Below are 16,016 nucleotides of genomic sequence, written 5' to 3'. Positions count from 1 at the left end.
GGTTAGAGGTTAAGCCTTTTGCCTTCGAACCAACTGCAATAGTTAAACGGGCGGGACTTCCTACAGGAAGCAGTCTGCCAAGAATATCTGATTGGATTAGAGATGTGTCGATCACGTAATGCTTGATGTTTTTGTCATGTAAGCTCAATGGTTGAATAACTTTGGTTGCTAATTGTCTTCTGGAACTGCCACGCAAAGAACATAACACATTCATTTGGAAATCAGCTCCGAGCATATTATCTCAGCCAGTTGCTGGCATAATCTTCCCGGAAGACACCACAGACATGGCTGCCCACCTGGCTCTCAAGCTGAGGCTGTACTTTCTTCCTGCCTGGGGATAAACATATTTACATGTTGACATGTTTACATGTTTTATATTCTGAAGGTATCTTCTGACACAATACAAATATCTTTACCAACAAAACACGGATGAATTGAACTTTATTTCTAAAAAATGTGTAAAAACAAAAACAAAAAACAAGAGCTCAGTCAGTCAGTCAGTCATTCCCTCCTGTGTTCCACTGTCATTCATTAGTATTTGAGTGAGTTTACTCAGAGGGAGGCTGCAGGAGTGTTTATCTCAATGTGTTACTATCAGGAGCAAGTGCAATCATTGCAGTAATAATGCCATGAGATAGGGCGCTCACTAAGCAAGTAAAGCTTGTCTTTTGGTTTCTGAAAATCACTCACACGCAACCAATGGCCAAGGGAAAACAGAGACAGAGACAGAGAGAGAGAGAGAGCAATAATATATGACGTATACATAAACTACCGAAGCACTGCATAGTGCAAGTGACTGTTGACTAAGGTGGCTTCAAATGTTCTATGAGAGTGGCCTTATACACGAAGAAAGTCCAAGTTCACATGTTTGAGTGAAGGTGTCATCCACAATGAGGTCAGTGTTGCTGTCCATTCATAAAACGAAAATGTGTTCTGAAAAGTGTGCTGCAACTGTGCTCAGAGATGTAATGTTTGTGTGTGTGTGTGTGTGTGTGTGTGTGTGTGTGTGTGTGTGTGTTCTGAAAAGTGTGCTGCTACTGTGCTCAGAGATTTAATGTGGCAAGCAGTATTCTGTTCCACATATGAAGTTCATCCAGTCATTTACCTGAGGTATTTTCACATAGAACTGTTTCACTAAAGAAGTCGGATACAAAGCATGCCTGCACATATGACCTTGGTTGCAGTGCTGGAAGACATAACAACGAACCAAGATTCCCTTGAAACTCTGGGGCTTGGAAATTATGCAATGTGTAGTTCTAATGGTCAGAAAGTGCTTCTAGAAATGAAATACGTATATAAATTACAGCATTTCCCAATATTCTAGTGCATTATGAATGTACTTTTTGCCCATTTCACATTTTTTGTCAAACAAATTCTTTAGGTATTCCTGTCTATGAAAACTGTAAGCTGATGAATAACAAATAGAGAAGTAAATAAATGATCAAGATGAATGAAAAAATTTCATAATTATTTAGGTCTGGTTTTTTTCCAGTTTGGTCTGAAATGGGGCCCCCTATCCTTGTGTAGTTCAATTCCGAGGCACTTGAAAGGCTCTCATTCCCAAGAGAAACGTTGAAGTCTTTCCCATTCACAGTGATATAAACACTCATTCACTTCATTCAGCCGCTTATTGAACGAAAAAAAGCAATAACAAGCAGTTGTCCATCCTGAGCATTGACCCCATGATTCTGAGATCACTAGCACCAAGTCAGTTCTACGGGAGCTCCGTTCCGACGTGTTCAGCTCTCCAGGCGTAGCCTCAACGTGTAGGGGACTAAAAATTTCTCGGCGATCACCGACACTAGAGCCCATGGGATGGCGTACTCCAAACACACCAGGCCTAAGAAGTTGTACTGGTAGTGGGAGTAATCCCACGGGCACGCCCCGAACGACCTCAGCAGGAACCCGCTGCTGAACTCCCACACGTAGGTCACGAGAGTGTAGAGGACCATCCGGGCCAGCAGGGGGCAGCGCTTGCGGTTCAGCCACAGGCTCAGGTCCTCCATGACGAAGACGGCCGAGCCATAGATGAGCAGGGCCCACAGGCTGGTGTGCGCGGGCAGACGGGGGTCGGGGGTGAGGCAGCAGTCTAAGATGGCGGTGAAGGCTACCTCACACAGCAGGCCGTGGAGAGCGTAGATGTAGAGGCGTGCCAGAGGAGGCAGAGGTTGCTGCGTGGGCGTCTGACGGCCACTGGATGACTCGGCAACTTTTGTATCACCCTTGTCCCTTGCTGTAGTGATAGCACACACACACACACAGACACACACGCACACACAGACACACACACAGACACACACACACACACACACACACACACACACACACATTCACACACACACACACACACACACACACACACACACACACACACACACACACTCACATATACACACACACACACACACACACACACCACACACACACACACACCACACACACACACATGCGTATAGTTAATAACCATTAACCACTGTTAATGATAGAATGATACCTTCAAGAAGCTTATGAAGACCCAACTCTTCAGAGATCACCTCCCTTCCTAACTGGCACTTCGACTAGTACTTAACTTGCACTTACAAAAGTTACATTCCTGCTCTTATTTTTTCTATTTTCTTATGTAAAGTAGTATTAATTGTTACACTAGGTCTCTATTGCTTAACTGTTCTCTCCCTTGTACGTCGCTAAATGACTTAATGTAAATGCAAATGTTATACATACATGTTGAATTCACACATGGAACAGTAAAAGCACACACACACACACACACACACACACACACACACACACACACACAGGCAATGCGTCATTTATCGATATGTGTTAATGATTTAGCAAAACCTCTCTGGCTATTTATCAAACAATATTGATTGTGGTCTCCACACATTCCCTTCGCTCTTTAAATTCTAGTTGATAACTTTTAAACTCTGCCTCTTTTTCACAACTTTGCTATTTGTCCAAGGGTTTGTAACAAAAACATAAAACACATAAACACATTACCAAGCACATATACAGACACACTCTTACAATATACTACATACTACACTTCTGTACAATATACTATACTACAATACATTGGACACACATACTGTATACTGTTTAATATGCACCCATTTAAACACATACTATTAATTTATGTTAGCCTTGTGTCACCACACTAAATTATACATTAGTAATCATTCAGAATCCTATACTGCTGTTGATGATGTCAGACACACACAGAGACACACACACACGTATGTAGGTGATATGTATTGGTGTGAGAGTAAATGACTCAGCGCGAGTGCGTGTGTGTGTTAGTAATTATATTCAACATGAACACACTGATTGGCACACACACACACACACACACACACACACTCACATGTGAGCCTGGCTCCTTCCCTCCTCCATGCTCGAGTGCTGGGCTCCATGCTGTCTCAGTGCTGCTCCGCTGGGCTCCGTCTCATCTCATGAGATGTCTCTGTGTGTGTGTGTGTGCTCTCCTCTCCTACCCTGTCCCGCAGGTGTCCTGAGTTAAACATTAAACCAGCGGCAGAGAGGATGGCTGGCAGGGGATGACCAGCTACTGCGGCGCTCAGTGGGAAAGGGTTCCGGAAGCAGCTATGGAAGAGAGACATCCCCCCCCCCCCCCCCCCCCTTACCTGACGACAGGTGAGCAGCCCACACTACACCTGAGATGTAAGAGCAAATTAACGCGCATTTATAGAGAAAGAGAAGAGATTAAGAGAGAAAGAGAAGAGATGTCTTTCCGTACTCATTGACTGATGGGCTTATCTGGCAGGGGCAGGGGTGAGGGGCGTGGTGTGTGTGAGGGGGGTGGAGGGTGATTGGGTGGGTGGGTGGTAAGAGTCCATTGGGATGGGCACTGTGCTACTGATAAGGGGTGAGAAGGGTGGGTGTCACAAGTTGGCACTGCTGGAAAGACAGACAGACGTTCACCATTAATCACCAATGAGACCTGATGTGTTCTTCTAACAACATGCCCACCATCTCTCTGCTATGCTCATTCAAGCTTGGACGGATTGTGGCTAGCAGAGAAGGCTGTCCTTGACCTGCTTGTTACGACCCTGCTTGTGAGACGCAACATACATTGGAGACAGACCACAGAGTGTACAAAAATAGGGTTTATTTCCAATAATACAAAAAGATAGAATACAATTGTAAGTGCCAAACGGCAAAAATCCATAGTGTGCACACCAGCATCAAACACAAGGTGAGAATCCAAGACCCCCTTTCGAACAGAATGGCTTTTATCCTCTTAAGGCTTTTATCCTCTTAAGCTTATTATGCCCATTCACCACCCAAAGGCTGTTGCAGACGCCACTTAGCATGTACAAGCATGTTTGGGTCAGAGGTGATAAGAAGGTTCAAACTGTGCTTCTTTCGACCTTGTGTAAAACTGACATCCTTGCATGACAGAAAGCATAGTAAGATGACCTCGGATGTCAGAGACCCACCACGTGGTTATCCCTGCAGACTGAATTGTTTTGGCGTCAAAGAATGCTAACTTATTTGTATATAAATGTTGTGTGATGTGTTTCATCTTGCTTCTCTATTGTCTGCTGCAGTCTGGGAGTGCTCTCTCTCTGGCCTGCCAGGACGTGGGTAAGCCCGATAAGGTTGTTCTTGTTGAATAAATATACTCTTTTGCAACTCCAGAGTCCTGAGGTAAATTAAGTGGATTTTCACCTAACCCATACATACATATATACACAATGTTACACATATATCAGGTCTGTTCAGACCCCTTTTCTAACGTACTGATGGCAAAGCACAGAGAAGTGAGCGCCAGTCAGAGCTGGGGTTGATCTCGTGTTTTTGCGTTCAGTGATAAGATGAGGTCTGTCAGGGAGCCGTTACGGTGTGAACAGTGTTTGCTTTGCTCTGTCCTGTAATAAAGAAAGAAAATTACTCCCCGGGTCAGATCAGAGTCCATCCTCTGCACCGCCCCAATGTGTGTACAATCAGATACAAACACACACATACACACAAACATGAACATATAGACACACTGCAATGTATAAAGGATACATAGACATATCACAAAAATAAACACAAAATACTCTTACACACACACAAACATTCTCGTATCCTGTGAAGAGGAAGTTGTTAGAATACTTCCTGGTCTGGCACGGATAATTTTATTCCTGTGTGATGTAAGTGTGTGTCTCTGTTCTTGTGCACCCAGCTGTGTATGGTGTATGCATGTGTGTGTGAGAGAGAGAGAGTCTGTGTGAGTGCAAGCTAAGAGTGTGTTTGATTTACAGTTCTTACTCTCCAACTATCTTTATAGAGACACATTGTTAGAGTTTATATTATATTGTCACCCGATAACATATGATGATATCAGATGAAAACAAATCCTTAAAGTAACCAAAGCAAGCGTGAAACAAATAAAAGCTGATTTTGCTGAATTATTATTCTCAATAACAATATGTCGTTCATTTTTCACATCAACGCTGCCATTTTGTAAACTGCATGCAAATCTGAGTATTACTGCAAAACCTTTGACTGTGGTTGTGATGGTTCCGATAAAGATTATTTAAAAAAAACACATTTTGTCAGGTAAAGAGTAGGAGGCAACTGTAAAGCATGTGTGCGCCTTGAACTGTGTGATCAGCACATGTCAGTCAGGGTGCAGAATGAGACACATGCATTTGCATTTGACACCTTAAGGGACTGAAAACCAAAACAGACACACACACACACACACACACACACACACACACACACACACACACACACACACACACATACACACATGAGGCCCTTCCTCGAAAACACGCCATGTTACGTGAAAAACATTAGGTAGGTTTTCTTTAGGCTTGCCAAATATATTGCTGCAATATATTAATGTGCAAGCAAGCCTGCTTTTTGATCAGTGTGCATTGTTTGTTGTCTGTGAGCAAGTGCTTGTTAGTTTCAGACAAAAATCCTCAAATACCTCTTTAGCTTAACTGGACTGAATCGCCACAAGAGAAGAACTGCAGGAGATTACAATAAGGAGGAAAGTGGAGAAGAAACATGAGATAGCAATTGTAGGGCAAATGCCATACTAGCAACAGAGGCGTCTCGAGAAAGACAAGCAGTGAGCTCATAAATATGACAAGGTGTGGCTGAGAAGTATAACATTAACAACACCAGCTCCACCTTCGCATTTAAAAACTTTTATTGACAATTTATAGCTGATGTGATAAGCATTTGTGCATGTGTGTGGATTTGTGTGTGTGTGTGGTATGTGTGTGCATGCATGTGTGAGAGAGTGTCTATTCTGGCTTCCTTGCGTTGGTCCTTTTGGTGTTCAGCATATACAGTATCCTTGCTGATCAAAAGCAGGAGTCTGTGCCTAGACATTCATACTGGATCATTTAAATGCTAGTCATCTACATTTAAAGAGCACTTTTCGAAATCCATGTTACAAAGTGCTTCATAGAGGCAGCTAAAAAAAAATCATAAAAGAAAACAGATACATTTAAAAGAAAACAGATAAAATCAACGAGGTACTGTATATAAAAACGAATACAGTGGTACACCAATACAGAGTAAAAAACAAATTTAGGAAATAAAAGACAATTAAAAGGAAATTAAAACTCATACTGTATAAAAGTATGTTATAAGAAGGGACTTAAAGGAAGTCACTGACTCAGCTAATCTGACTCTTTCAGGCAGATTGTTCCAGAGCCTAGGGTGGCAAATGCTCTGTCCCCGTTAGTTTTCAGCCAGGCCTCTGTAACAGACAGAAGACCAAAGCCTGAGGACCTTGTAGTGGAATGTCAGGCCACTAGGGTGCGCTTGACCATTGTGTACTGACTGATGTACGAGGCTGAATATGGTTAATAAAGTTACGTGTGCTGCCGAAGAATAAGGTCGTCGTTGCTGTCTGGTTTAACAGAGCTAGTTCACATCATACCGTTGTACAGACCTCACCGACTGTGATAAGAGGTCAGAGACATAACTTGGTGAGAGGCCTTGGAGAGCCTAACTTCAGCTGCAGCAGTGGTAGACAATAGGTCAAATCGGTCTTTGATTTGATAAGACTCATTAGAGTCAGTCTACTAAGAAGCACTGAGTTTAAAGACAGGGGTAGGCAATTTATTTCAAAAGCATTTCTTTGTAGCATTCCTTGAAATCCTCTTTACTTCCCAATAGCAATGAGTACATCAAACAAAAAGCAAAACATTCCATCAACTGTGGTAGCTTTTACCGCTTAACAAAGCATACAAAGAAAGACAGAAGAGCAAGGGCTGTGCATCGAAAGGGCCTCCATATTTAACAAGCACAAACTCGGTGACACAAACTTAGAAGCATGGTCTGATACTTTCGTTAAGGGAGTTAAAGCACAGTCATGCATTCCTCGTCTAATTCTCAGCCACAGACAGGAGATAGAGATGACTGACTTCAGTTCAGTAAAAGCACCCACCACAAGGACACAATGGTAATATGTTGGCCCAACGCTATGCTAATAGACTATGTAGCTATGTTCACACGTACCTTCTATGTAATCTGTCTGCCTGTATATTCACAGGTGTTTATCTTTTGTTAAAAAAGGGGTTTATCTTATGTTAGTCTTTATTGGCTTTGAACAGGATGTTTTACAAATGTGGTAATGTAGATGACTTGTGTGTTTTTATAGTTCTGATAATGAGACCTGAATGAGACAGGAGGTAGTCGGATACAATAAGTGATGACAATGATTTGCTGCGCCCTTCTACCCAGTGAGGACTTAGTTGGTGAGGTGCATTGGGTACGATGCACTCGTGTTTTTCTTTCAAATAAACATTAAAACATTTACTAAAGTTTGAATAAGGCAAATCCTACAGTGACTGTGTCACAGTTTGAATGGCATTTTGTAAATGGGATCATGACAGAAGGATTTCACAATCGGGTTGCAATGACAGAAATACCAGTGATTAATCAGATGAAACATGTAGGCTACTTCCTAGATTTGATACCAGAATTTCCTATCACGTAATAACTAATGGCTGGATGCAATACTGATGATGAAGGCTATGAAAGAAGCATCATGATAAGATGTTAGAAACATGAGCACTGGTAAATTTCTTAGAAGAAGCATGTCTGACTCCACCTGCACATTTTGAAATACAATGTTTTGGAAGACTATTGCAATATTGTCTGGTAGAATACATACATTGCAGTTGAATGATAAAAATGCCAAAGGCATCAAGTACAACAATGTGTGATATAATATCAGTTCAGTGATTTTAAGAACAGTTTTGAATGCTGAGATCTGTGATACTTTGTACTTGGGTGTGTGTGTGTGTGTGTATGTGTGTTAGCATGTCATTTTGTGATTTGTGTTCATGGTTTTAAGAAAATAAGATAAATGAGCTCATAACCTAAACTTATTGTCTGGAGAACAGTTTTAACGTCTGTCCATCTCAGAGCTGAGGGATGTTTTCATTTCACAGTCCCTGAGAGGCACGCACACACACACACACACACACACACACACACACACACACGCACAGGCAGACTTCAACCACCTCATACTGCCAACGTTGCTGAGAAAGAATGAAACCGTGAGGTGAGACATCAGTTTTGAAAAGGATGTAGATCAGCATAGATGTTATCAGTGCAGCCGCTCCCATAACTGACGGGGCACCAACAATAGGCAACTGAAAAATCATCATAGTTATAATAATTATAATGCCGATATTATTTCAGTATAGAAATATAAGGCACCTTTTATATCGTAAAGGAGTTATGCTTAGGGAACCAAAAATGGCTAGCAGCGGCACTGGATGGACTGGATGCACTGAAACAGACACTTTGAGTCAGCAGAGTGCTTTTTGCAAACCTAGATTTCACAAGTGTTATGATGACTAGTTTCATAGTAGACAGAAGAGATTAAATTGTTCACAGTGACAAAAAAAGAAATATAAAATAGCAGTAATTAAAACGATATTTGTTTACATATATACCCCACTCTTGTGGTGCAAGTCATCAACTAGTCCCTTGGTGAAGTAGTTTGTAGGACGGGGAGTCATTTGTAATTTCAATGTAAATGTGCAATGTAAGCTTCTATATCAACTTTGATAGCAACTTTGAAGAAAATATATAGACGTCCGGCTTTGGCTACAGTCTTTGTCTGTAGAAAAATCCACTCCAGACGATTATGCTGGATATTGGAAAAAAAAAAGAAAAAGAAAAGCTTAAAGAAGATAGGCCAGAGCCCTTTCTGAAGACATTCCAGAACTTTACACCAACACATCATGTTAGGACATGCCAGGGTAGGATTGGCAGTGACAGGAAATAACCTCTTTTCCAAATTAAACGCTAAACTGATGAATCATGTCACACACACACACACACACACACACACACACACACACACACACAAACACACATAGAGAGAGAAGGAGAGAGAGAGATTGACTGACATGATAATATGTGTTTTTCCTTTTTAACCACTTTTCTTTGTAAACACAAAAGGGAAAGCCACATATCCTGTTTTAAAAACAGCTGAGCTCACACTGAAAGAGCAGTTCCTTCCCCATGTGATGCAAGGGCAGCCTCAGAGGAGCTAAAGTGCATCACTCTCAAGTAGCAAGAAGCAGAAGAGAGGACGCGCCTGAAGAACAACACACACTCACACTCATACTGTCTCTCACACCGGCGTGAACTTACTGTACCTTCATCTGTGTCTGCAACCGTGACGTAAAATATTCTGTGACTGGACTCAAAGCTAAGAAGTGGTAAGTCATTGGAAGATTTTGTTTCATAAGTGAGTTGAGTATTTAGTAAGTCAAGTTATTTAGTGGGTATAGTTTTTTTTGCCATTTTAATCAACATTAATGCTTTTTCTGAATACAACCCTAAATAGCATGACAACTATATAACTACATACAGCTATTGATAATTTACATGGATGTAGAGCTTATATCAAGTCTTGTGACAAGTGTTGCAATGTTCTCTTCAGTAAATCAGTAAATAAACAGGAAGTGAAAGGCACTGTGGCAGCAGAGGGGGTGAAATAAGTCACCCACCCGCCCGTCTTTTTTGTCTGATCAAGACCTACACTGCAAAAAAAAAAACACTAGATTTAAGACAAATAATTACATATTTAAGCAGGATTTTGCTTAAAACAAGCAAATTTGGCTGCCAGTGTGTTAAGCAAATTTGGCTTGTTAAGATTTCTTAAAATAAGTAATATTTGCTTGAAATAGGTAAAAATAACCTTACCAAGAAAGCACTGGGTAAGTACAATTTAGCTAGAAACAAGACCAACTAGATTTTTTCATCTCAATATAAGAGTAATAACACTAGGTTAGAAAAGCATTTTTTGCCGTGTACAGTCTACACACTGCAAAAATGCTTTTCTAACCTAGTGTTATTACTCTTATATTGAGATGAAAAAATCTAGTTGGTCTTGTTTCTAGCTAAATTGTACTTACCTAGTGCTCTTTGGTAAGGTTATTTTTGCCTATTTCAAGCAAATATTACTTATTTTAAGAAATCTTAACAAGCCAAATTTGCTTAACGCACTGGCAGCCAAATTTGCTTGTTTTAAGCCAAATTTGCTTAACGCACTGGCAGCCAAATTTGCTTGTTAAGATTTCTTAAAATAAGTAATATTTGCTTGAAATAGGCAAAAATAACCTTACCAAAGAGCACTAGGTAAGTACAATTTAGCTAGAAACAAGACCAACTAGATTTTTTCATCTCAATATAAGAGTAATAACACTAGGTTAGAAAAGCATTTTTGCAGTGCACAATCAGTCAGTTGATATGATCACTTCATGGACTACTCATGGGCCAGTGTTATGGGTTGCAGTACTTCAAATGATGCTTAGATTGTCAAGGACCACAGTGAGGTTTTCTTACGCTCTTGACTGAACGAGAAAAGGCATCGTTTAATCATAAGCACCTTTGCAAAGCAAAGCACTGATACAGACTATGCTCCATGCAACTACCAAATGTGATGTTTTTTGTCCTTGTAGGACTGGGGATGAGTTGCTGTTCTCCAGATCATTGTAATCACTGTTCACTGCAACAAAAGGATTTTTTCTAATAGATATCACATCAGGTTATATGAGGCTGTGTGATGTGTTAGCGGCCCATCCCGCTATGTGTGTGTGTGTGTGTGTGTGTGTGCATGTGTGTGTATGTGTGTGTGTTTATATGTGTGTGTGTGTATGTGTGTGTGTGTGTGTGTGTGTGTGTGTGTGTGTGTGTGTGTGTGTGTGTGTGTGTGCGCGTGTGTGTGTGTGAAGTTACAAGAACAAAACGGAAATTACGTCGGAATAACGTTAATAATTTCCGTTTTGTTCTTGTAACTTCACAGTACTGAGAACTTATAAAGGTTGCAGCAACATGGTAATGGTTGCAAAACTGCAATATGTTGTCCACACACCAGAGGGCGTACTCGAGACGCCAAACTGTTGAACACAATTACATTTATTGTGTTTCCTGACATGCATTTATTTTGCTCCTGAACAGATCACTGGTGTGTAATAATAATCTGTGCTTTTAAACGTTCAACAGGAGGAGAGAGAGAGAGAGAGACAGACGGAATAGCACAGCCTGTGGTGGGCAACGGCATCACTATATCTGAAGACCAGTGGTGTCAGAGAGGAAACATTTAGGAAGGAAAGACCACGTGAGGATGAAACACTGGCCCTGACCCTGAAGTCTGTGACTCATCCACAGCACACGTCACTATTGCTTACATCTGACTTCAAACACAGCAGCACCTTTCACACCAGCAGAGCCACAGACATTTTCACCAGAAGCAATCTTCTGTGTGACTGTGTGTGTGTGTGTGTGTGTGTGTGTGTGTCAGCATGGATCCCAACATCAGCATGGGTCCCAACACCACGTTTCCAACATCACGTTTCCATTGCAACCATTCCAGTCAGGGGTTGGCCACCTCCGTGTTGCCCCCGGTGATGATCACTGAGCTCGTGGTGGGCCTGCCCTGCAACCTGGTGGCGCTCTGGATCTTCTGGTTCCGCATGCAGGGCTGGCGTCCCAATGTCATCTTCCTCATCAACCTGGTCATCGCCGACTTCCTGCTGCTGGTCAGCATGCCCTTCCGCATCGACTACCTGGTGGACAAGGAGGACTGGGCCTTCGGAGGGGCTTTGTGCCGGGTCAATCTCTTCATGCTGGCGGTCAACCGTGCCGCCAGCATCGCCTTTATGACCATTGTGGCGTTCGACCGCTACTTCAAGGTGGTCCACCCGCACCACCGCATCAACCACATGACCAAGGAGCAGGCGTGGGTGGTGGCGGCGTGCACGTGGGCGCTGGTGATTAGCCTGCGGGCGCCACTGCTCGCCACGCAGCTCCAGAAGGTCGGCGACGACGGTAGCCACCTGTGCCGCAGCTTCGACTCGTACACCGTGCCACCGCCGGGCATCGTGCTGCACAACTTCCTGTTCGTGCTGGAGTTCGTGCTGCCGCTGCTTCTGCTGGTCTTCTGCTCCGCCCGCATCGCCTGCAAGCTGCGTCAGCGCAACATGGACCGGGAGCGCAAGGTGCGGCGCGCCATCCGGACCGTGGCGGTCATCGTGGTGGTGTTCCTGGTGTGCTTCGCGCCCGGCGTGCTGACCGGCCTGTTGGCTGTCGTTTACAGCCAGGCCTGGCCGGAGGACTGCGAGAGCTACCAGACAGTGACCCAGCTCTTCAGCCTGTCCATCGGCTTCACCTATCTGAACAGCGCCCTGGACCCCCTCGTGTACTGCTTCTCCAGCTCCATGTTCAGGAACGCGCTCAAGGGTTCCATCAACCGGCTGGGCTTCGTGGATCTGCGACTCAGCCGAAGAGGCAGCATGACCAGCGACGGCTAAATGAACCATCAATGACGCCCCTGAATCAGTCCAACCGAGGAGCACAGCTATAGGAGTCTGGCTCTGGAGGTGCCGAAGCTTTATGTGAAAGCACAATATTCAAACATATGGAATTAGTTGGACATTCCAATTAACACTGTATACTATTCTATACTGGGGTGTCATCATATTTTATCATTAACGTGTGCTTATGGACACTTATGGGTGCAGCCTGGAGTTATCTTCTACTTTGGGGTTGATCAGCCTATTGATCACTCCCAGATGGCGGGGTATGTCCAGTGACTAATAACGGGGGTTAGTGCACTCCCATCTCATGCTTATATGGAGAAGGTACATGAAGAACAGAGGACTTAGGATGCCAGTGGCAGTGGAGGCTACTAGGGGCTATTGTGATAGCATGGAACTCCTCTGTAGTATTCACCCTGATTAATTTAATATGTGACTGTGAAATCCAGCTAGTTTAAGTCCACTCTGAAGTAGAGTAGAGACAAACATGCACACGGTGGATGCTGTATCTTTCAAAAGGTTTCAGGACTATACAAGTTCTCTTATGAGAGGATACATACTGATGTAAATATGTAAATATTAAAGAAACAGTAGCTTTATGTTATATATGAAGACAATTCTTTATGTGTTATTATTGTCCTAAAAGAGTCTTTCATACCATGTTTCATACCAGGATAGCGTCAAACTGTAATGGCACTTTAAAGTTGATCCCACCATGTACTTATTGTGTGCTCTCATTCAAAACGGTTCATGAGCTTACAATAACACAAACATTATCACTCGAATATGCTTTTCTAACTTAATTCCTGGTAGATCATATATTTCATTCTCAGGTCTCATCTACCTGTAGGGGTTGGGAGGTGCTTGGTGGAAAAACTGAGGTTGTCAGGGCTTCCTCTGGATATGACTTTCATTGACCTTTATTGAAAATACACATTTGCCCTTCAAGCCAGATTAATTATGTATCTGTTTATAATTTAAGTCATTTTAGTCCATCCAGTGTTACTCTGCCTTCCAACCATTTTGTTTTTTTTACATACTCAAAATAAAAAAATAGCTTTACAATGTTCATACAAGAAATGTTCCAGGTTTTCCACATTCAGTTGTAAATAAAAAGTTTACCAAGGCATTGTTGACTACTGTCTGCTTTGTTTAGGAAAGTAATCTGTAACCTTTGATGACTGCACAATAATAAGGTAGTTACAGTAAAAGGTTGTTTATCCCAAGTCTATCACATGCCAGGCTGTGTGTGTCATGTATGCCTTCATCCATGCATCTCTTGTACTTCTCATCCTGTATTTAATTCAACATGTGTGTGCTTAGCATGTCTGTACCTCATAACAAGCATCAGTTTCTCTGAAATAACAACACCACTTTGCAATGTTGCACAAAACAATATGTTACTTGCAATAACCCCATTTCACTGGAACACTGAGTGGAGAGCTCCGGGGTCCGGGATCAATGGGAGGGACCTCCATACCCCACCTCTGCAGAACCAACCAATGGGAGGGACCTCCATACCCCACCTCTGCAGAACCAACCAATGGGAGGGACCTCCATACCCCACCTCTGCAGAACCAACCAATGGGAGGGACCTCCATACCCCACCTCTGTACCAACAAAAGGTAAAGGTACAATGTGTAGGATTTAGGGGGGGTCTCTTAGCAGAAATGGTTATATGTTATACTGTATGTTAATATTATATCAACTGTTAGGGCAGTATATGCAGTCATCAACGACAGTGTTGTGACGGGGGTATGACCCTGGATTACCTGATGCAGGTTGAGCCATCTGGGTCCTGATTTGCCTTAAGGTGTTTCAGCACATGTGCTAGCATACTGCATGGAAATACAGACATACTGCTGGAATAAAGCTCGTTAAGGCATCATTAGCCAATGAAAATACTGATTTGTATTCATGTGACATTTTGAATGTTAATCCAAGGACTGTAATTGCCCCGTACAACTTCTCTCTGCTGGAAGGGTTTTACTTGTGTGTAACTTTGGATGGATTTTAATGAGTCTATACCTATAGCAATTCATCAAACTTCTGCAGCACGTCCTGGTTAGTGTCTCTCTCTCACTCTGTTTTTTTCTCTTCGATCTCAGTAATGGCACAGAGAGGAGGATTCCCAGAAAGCCTCAGGGTTCGAACTGCATGCAAGAGCAAATCCTACACATTCATGGTCACAGACACTGCTGTCTGTCCATTTCTCCCTCTCTCATATATGCAATCACACACGCACACACACACACACACACACACACACACCTTCTCAGCCAACTCCTGCCTCTTTTAATACCTTTTCAACACAAACTATATTCAAAACTCGCTGTATCAAAAATTGTTTAAAAAAAAATGTCCTGGTATGATTCGCAATAAGCGCTAATAAGCTACTATTCAGTTCTTGCTCAAGCGAGCTCAATTATTTATAAATAGCTATTACGAATATGACACAAGTACTGCTTAGTATTGCCATACAACTCAACATTTCATTCAACTGCCAACAGGGAAGGAATAGAAAACAGGGGGAAAAGTATTTGTTAAAAAAGAGGGTTACGGATATACCTAAATATACTGCAGCTGTTTTGTCTTGACAGGTGTATAAATGTTTGACTATGGAAAGTGCTCTTTCACTTAAGATCCCTACTCTTGCAATCACACTTAAGAGAAATGAGGTAGATGACATGTGTGTGAGAGTGGCTCGTTTGTGAGAAATGATGGGGACCGAAGCACATTGACAAGGTAGACATTACTGTCACACATTCCATTTTGACTGAGCAGACAGTGGTATCTCAACCTTCACATTATCAATGCTTTCACCACCACAGTCTTGTTCACAGATACATCAATAGAGAGGACCCAAATGCACAACACACACACCACAGCCAGAAGGAACAACCACAAGTGAACATTAAGGAAGATACACAGCAATCAAGCAGGCGGACAACACTGAGCGATGAGAGAGAGCTAAATAATTCAGCAAACAGGAAGAGACAATAAGAAAGAGGTTAGGAAAGAAGATGGTGGGAAATCGAATTAAGACACAAAACATAAGATGTGGGGTTAGAAACACATGGCAAACATAATGTAGGTAAAACCGTGGTTGTTACATTAGTTTAATTAAATCAGTCTCATAAAATGTAATAATCATTAAATTTAGTATTTAATATTTTATAATTAAATTACTAAAAT

The 16,016-nt window shown here is 42.3% G+C and overlaps 2 protein-coding genes across 2 annotated transcripts; one reads left to right on the top strand and one right to left on the bottom strand.

Moving 5' to 3' along the window:
* Positions 1–1,739: 1,739 nt before the first annotated feature.
* Positions 1,740–3,471, bottom strand: LOC308373687 (transmembrane protein 229B-like; the record flags this gene model as incomplete). Its single annotated transcript, XM_080849293.1, has 2 exons — positions 3,365–3,471; positions 1,740–2,233 (listed from the first exon to the last, which is right to left on the bottom strand). Exons 1-2 carry the CDS (start codon positions 3,411–3,413, stop codon positions 1,740–1,742), a joined length of 543 nt encoding a protein of 180 aa, XP_080705419.1. The 5' UTR covers positions 3,414–3,471.
* An 8,336-nt stretch (positions 3,472–11,807) lies between these two features.
* hcar1-3 (hydroxycarboxylic acid receptor 1-3) lies at positions 11,808–12,815 on the top strand (the record flags this gene model as incomplete). The annotated part of the gene is made up of 1 exon (XM_080848544.1): positions 11,808–12,815. The coding sequence occupies one exon, from the start codon at positions 11,808–11,810 to the stop codon at positions 12,813–12,815; it is 1,008 nt and encodes a 335-aa protein (XP_080704670.1).
* Positions 12,816–16,016: the final 3,201 nt, after the last annotated feature.

The sequence above is a fragment of the Sprattus sprattus genome (genome assembly GCF_963457725.1).
Source record: "Sprattus sprattus genome assembly, chromosome: 12".
Classification (NCBI taxonomy): domain Eukaryota; kingdom Metazoa; phylum Chordata; class Actinopteri; order Clupeiformes; family Clupeidae; genus Sprattus; species Sprattus sprattus.
This window is presented reverse-complemented; position numbering and strand designations above follow the sequence as displayed.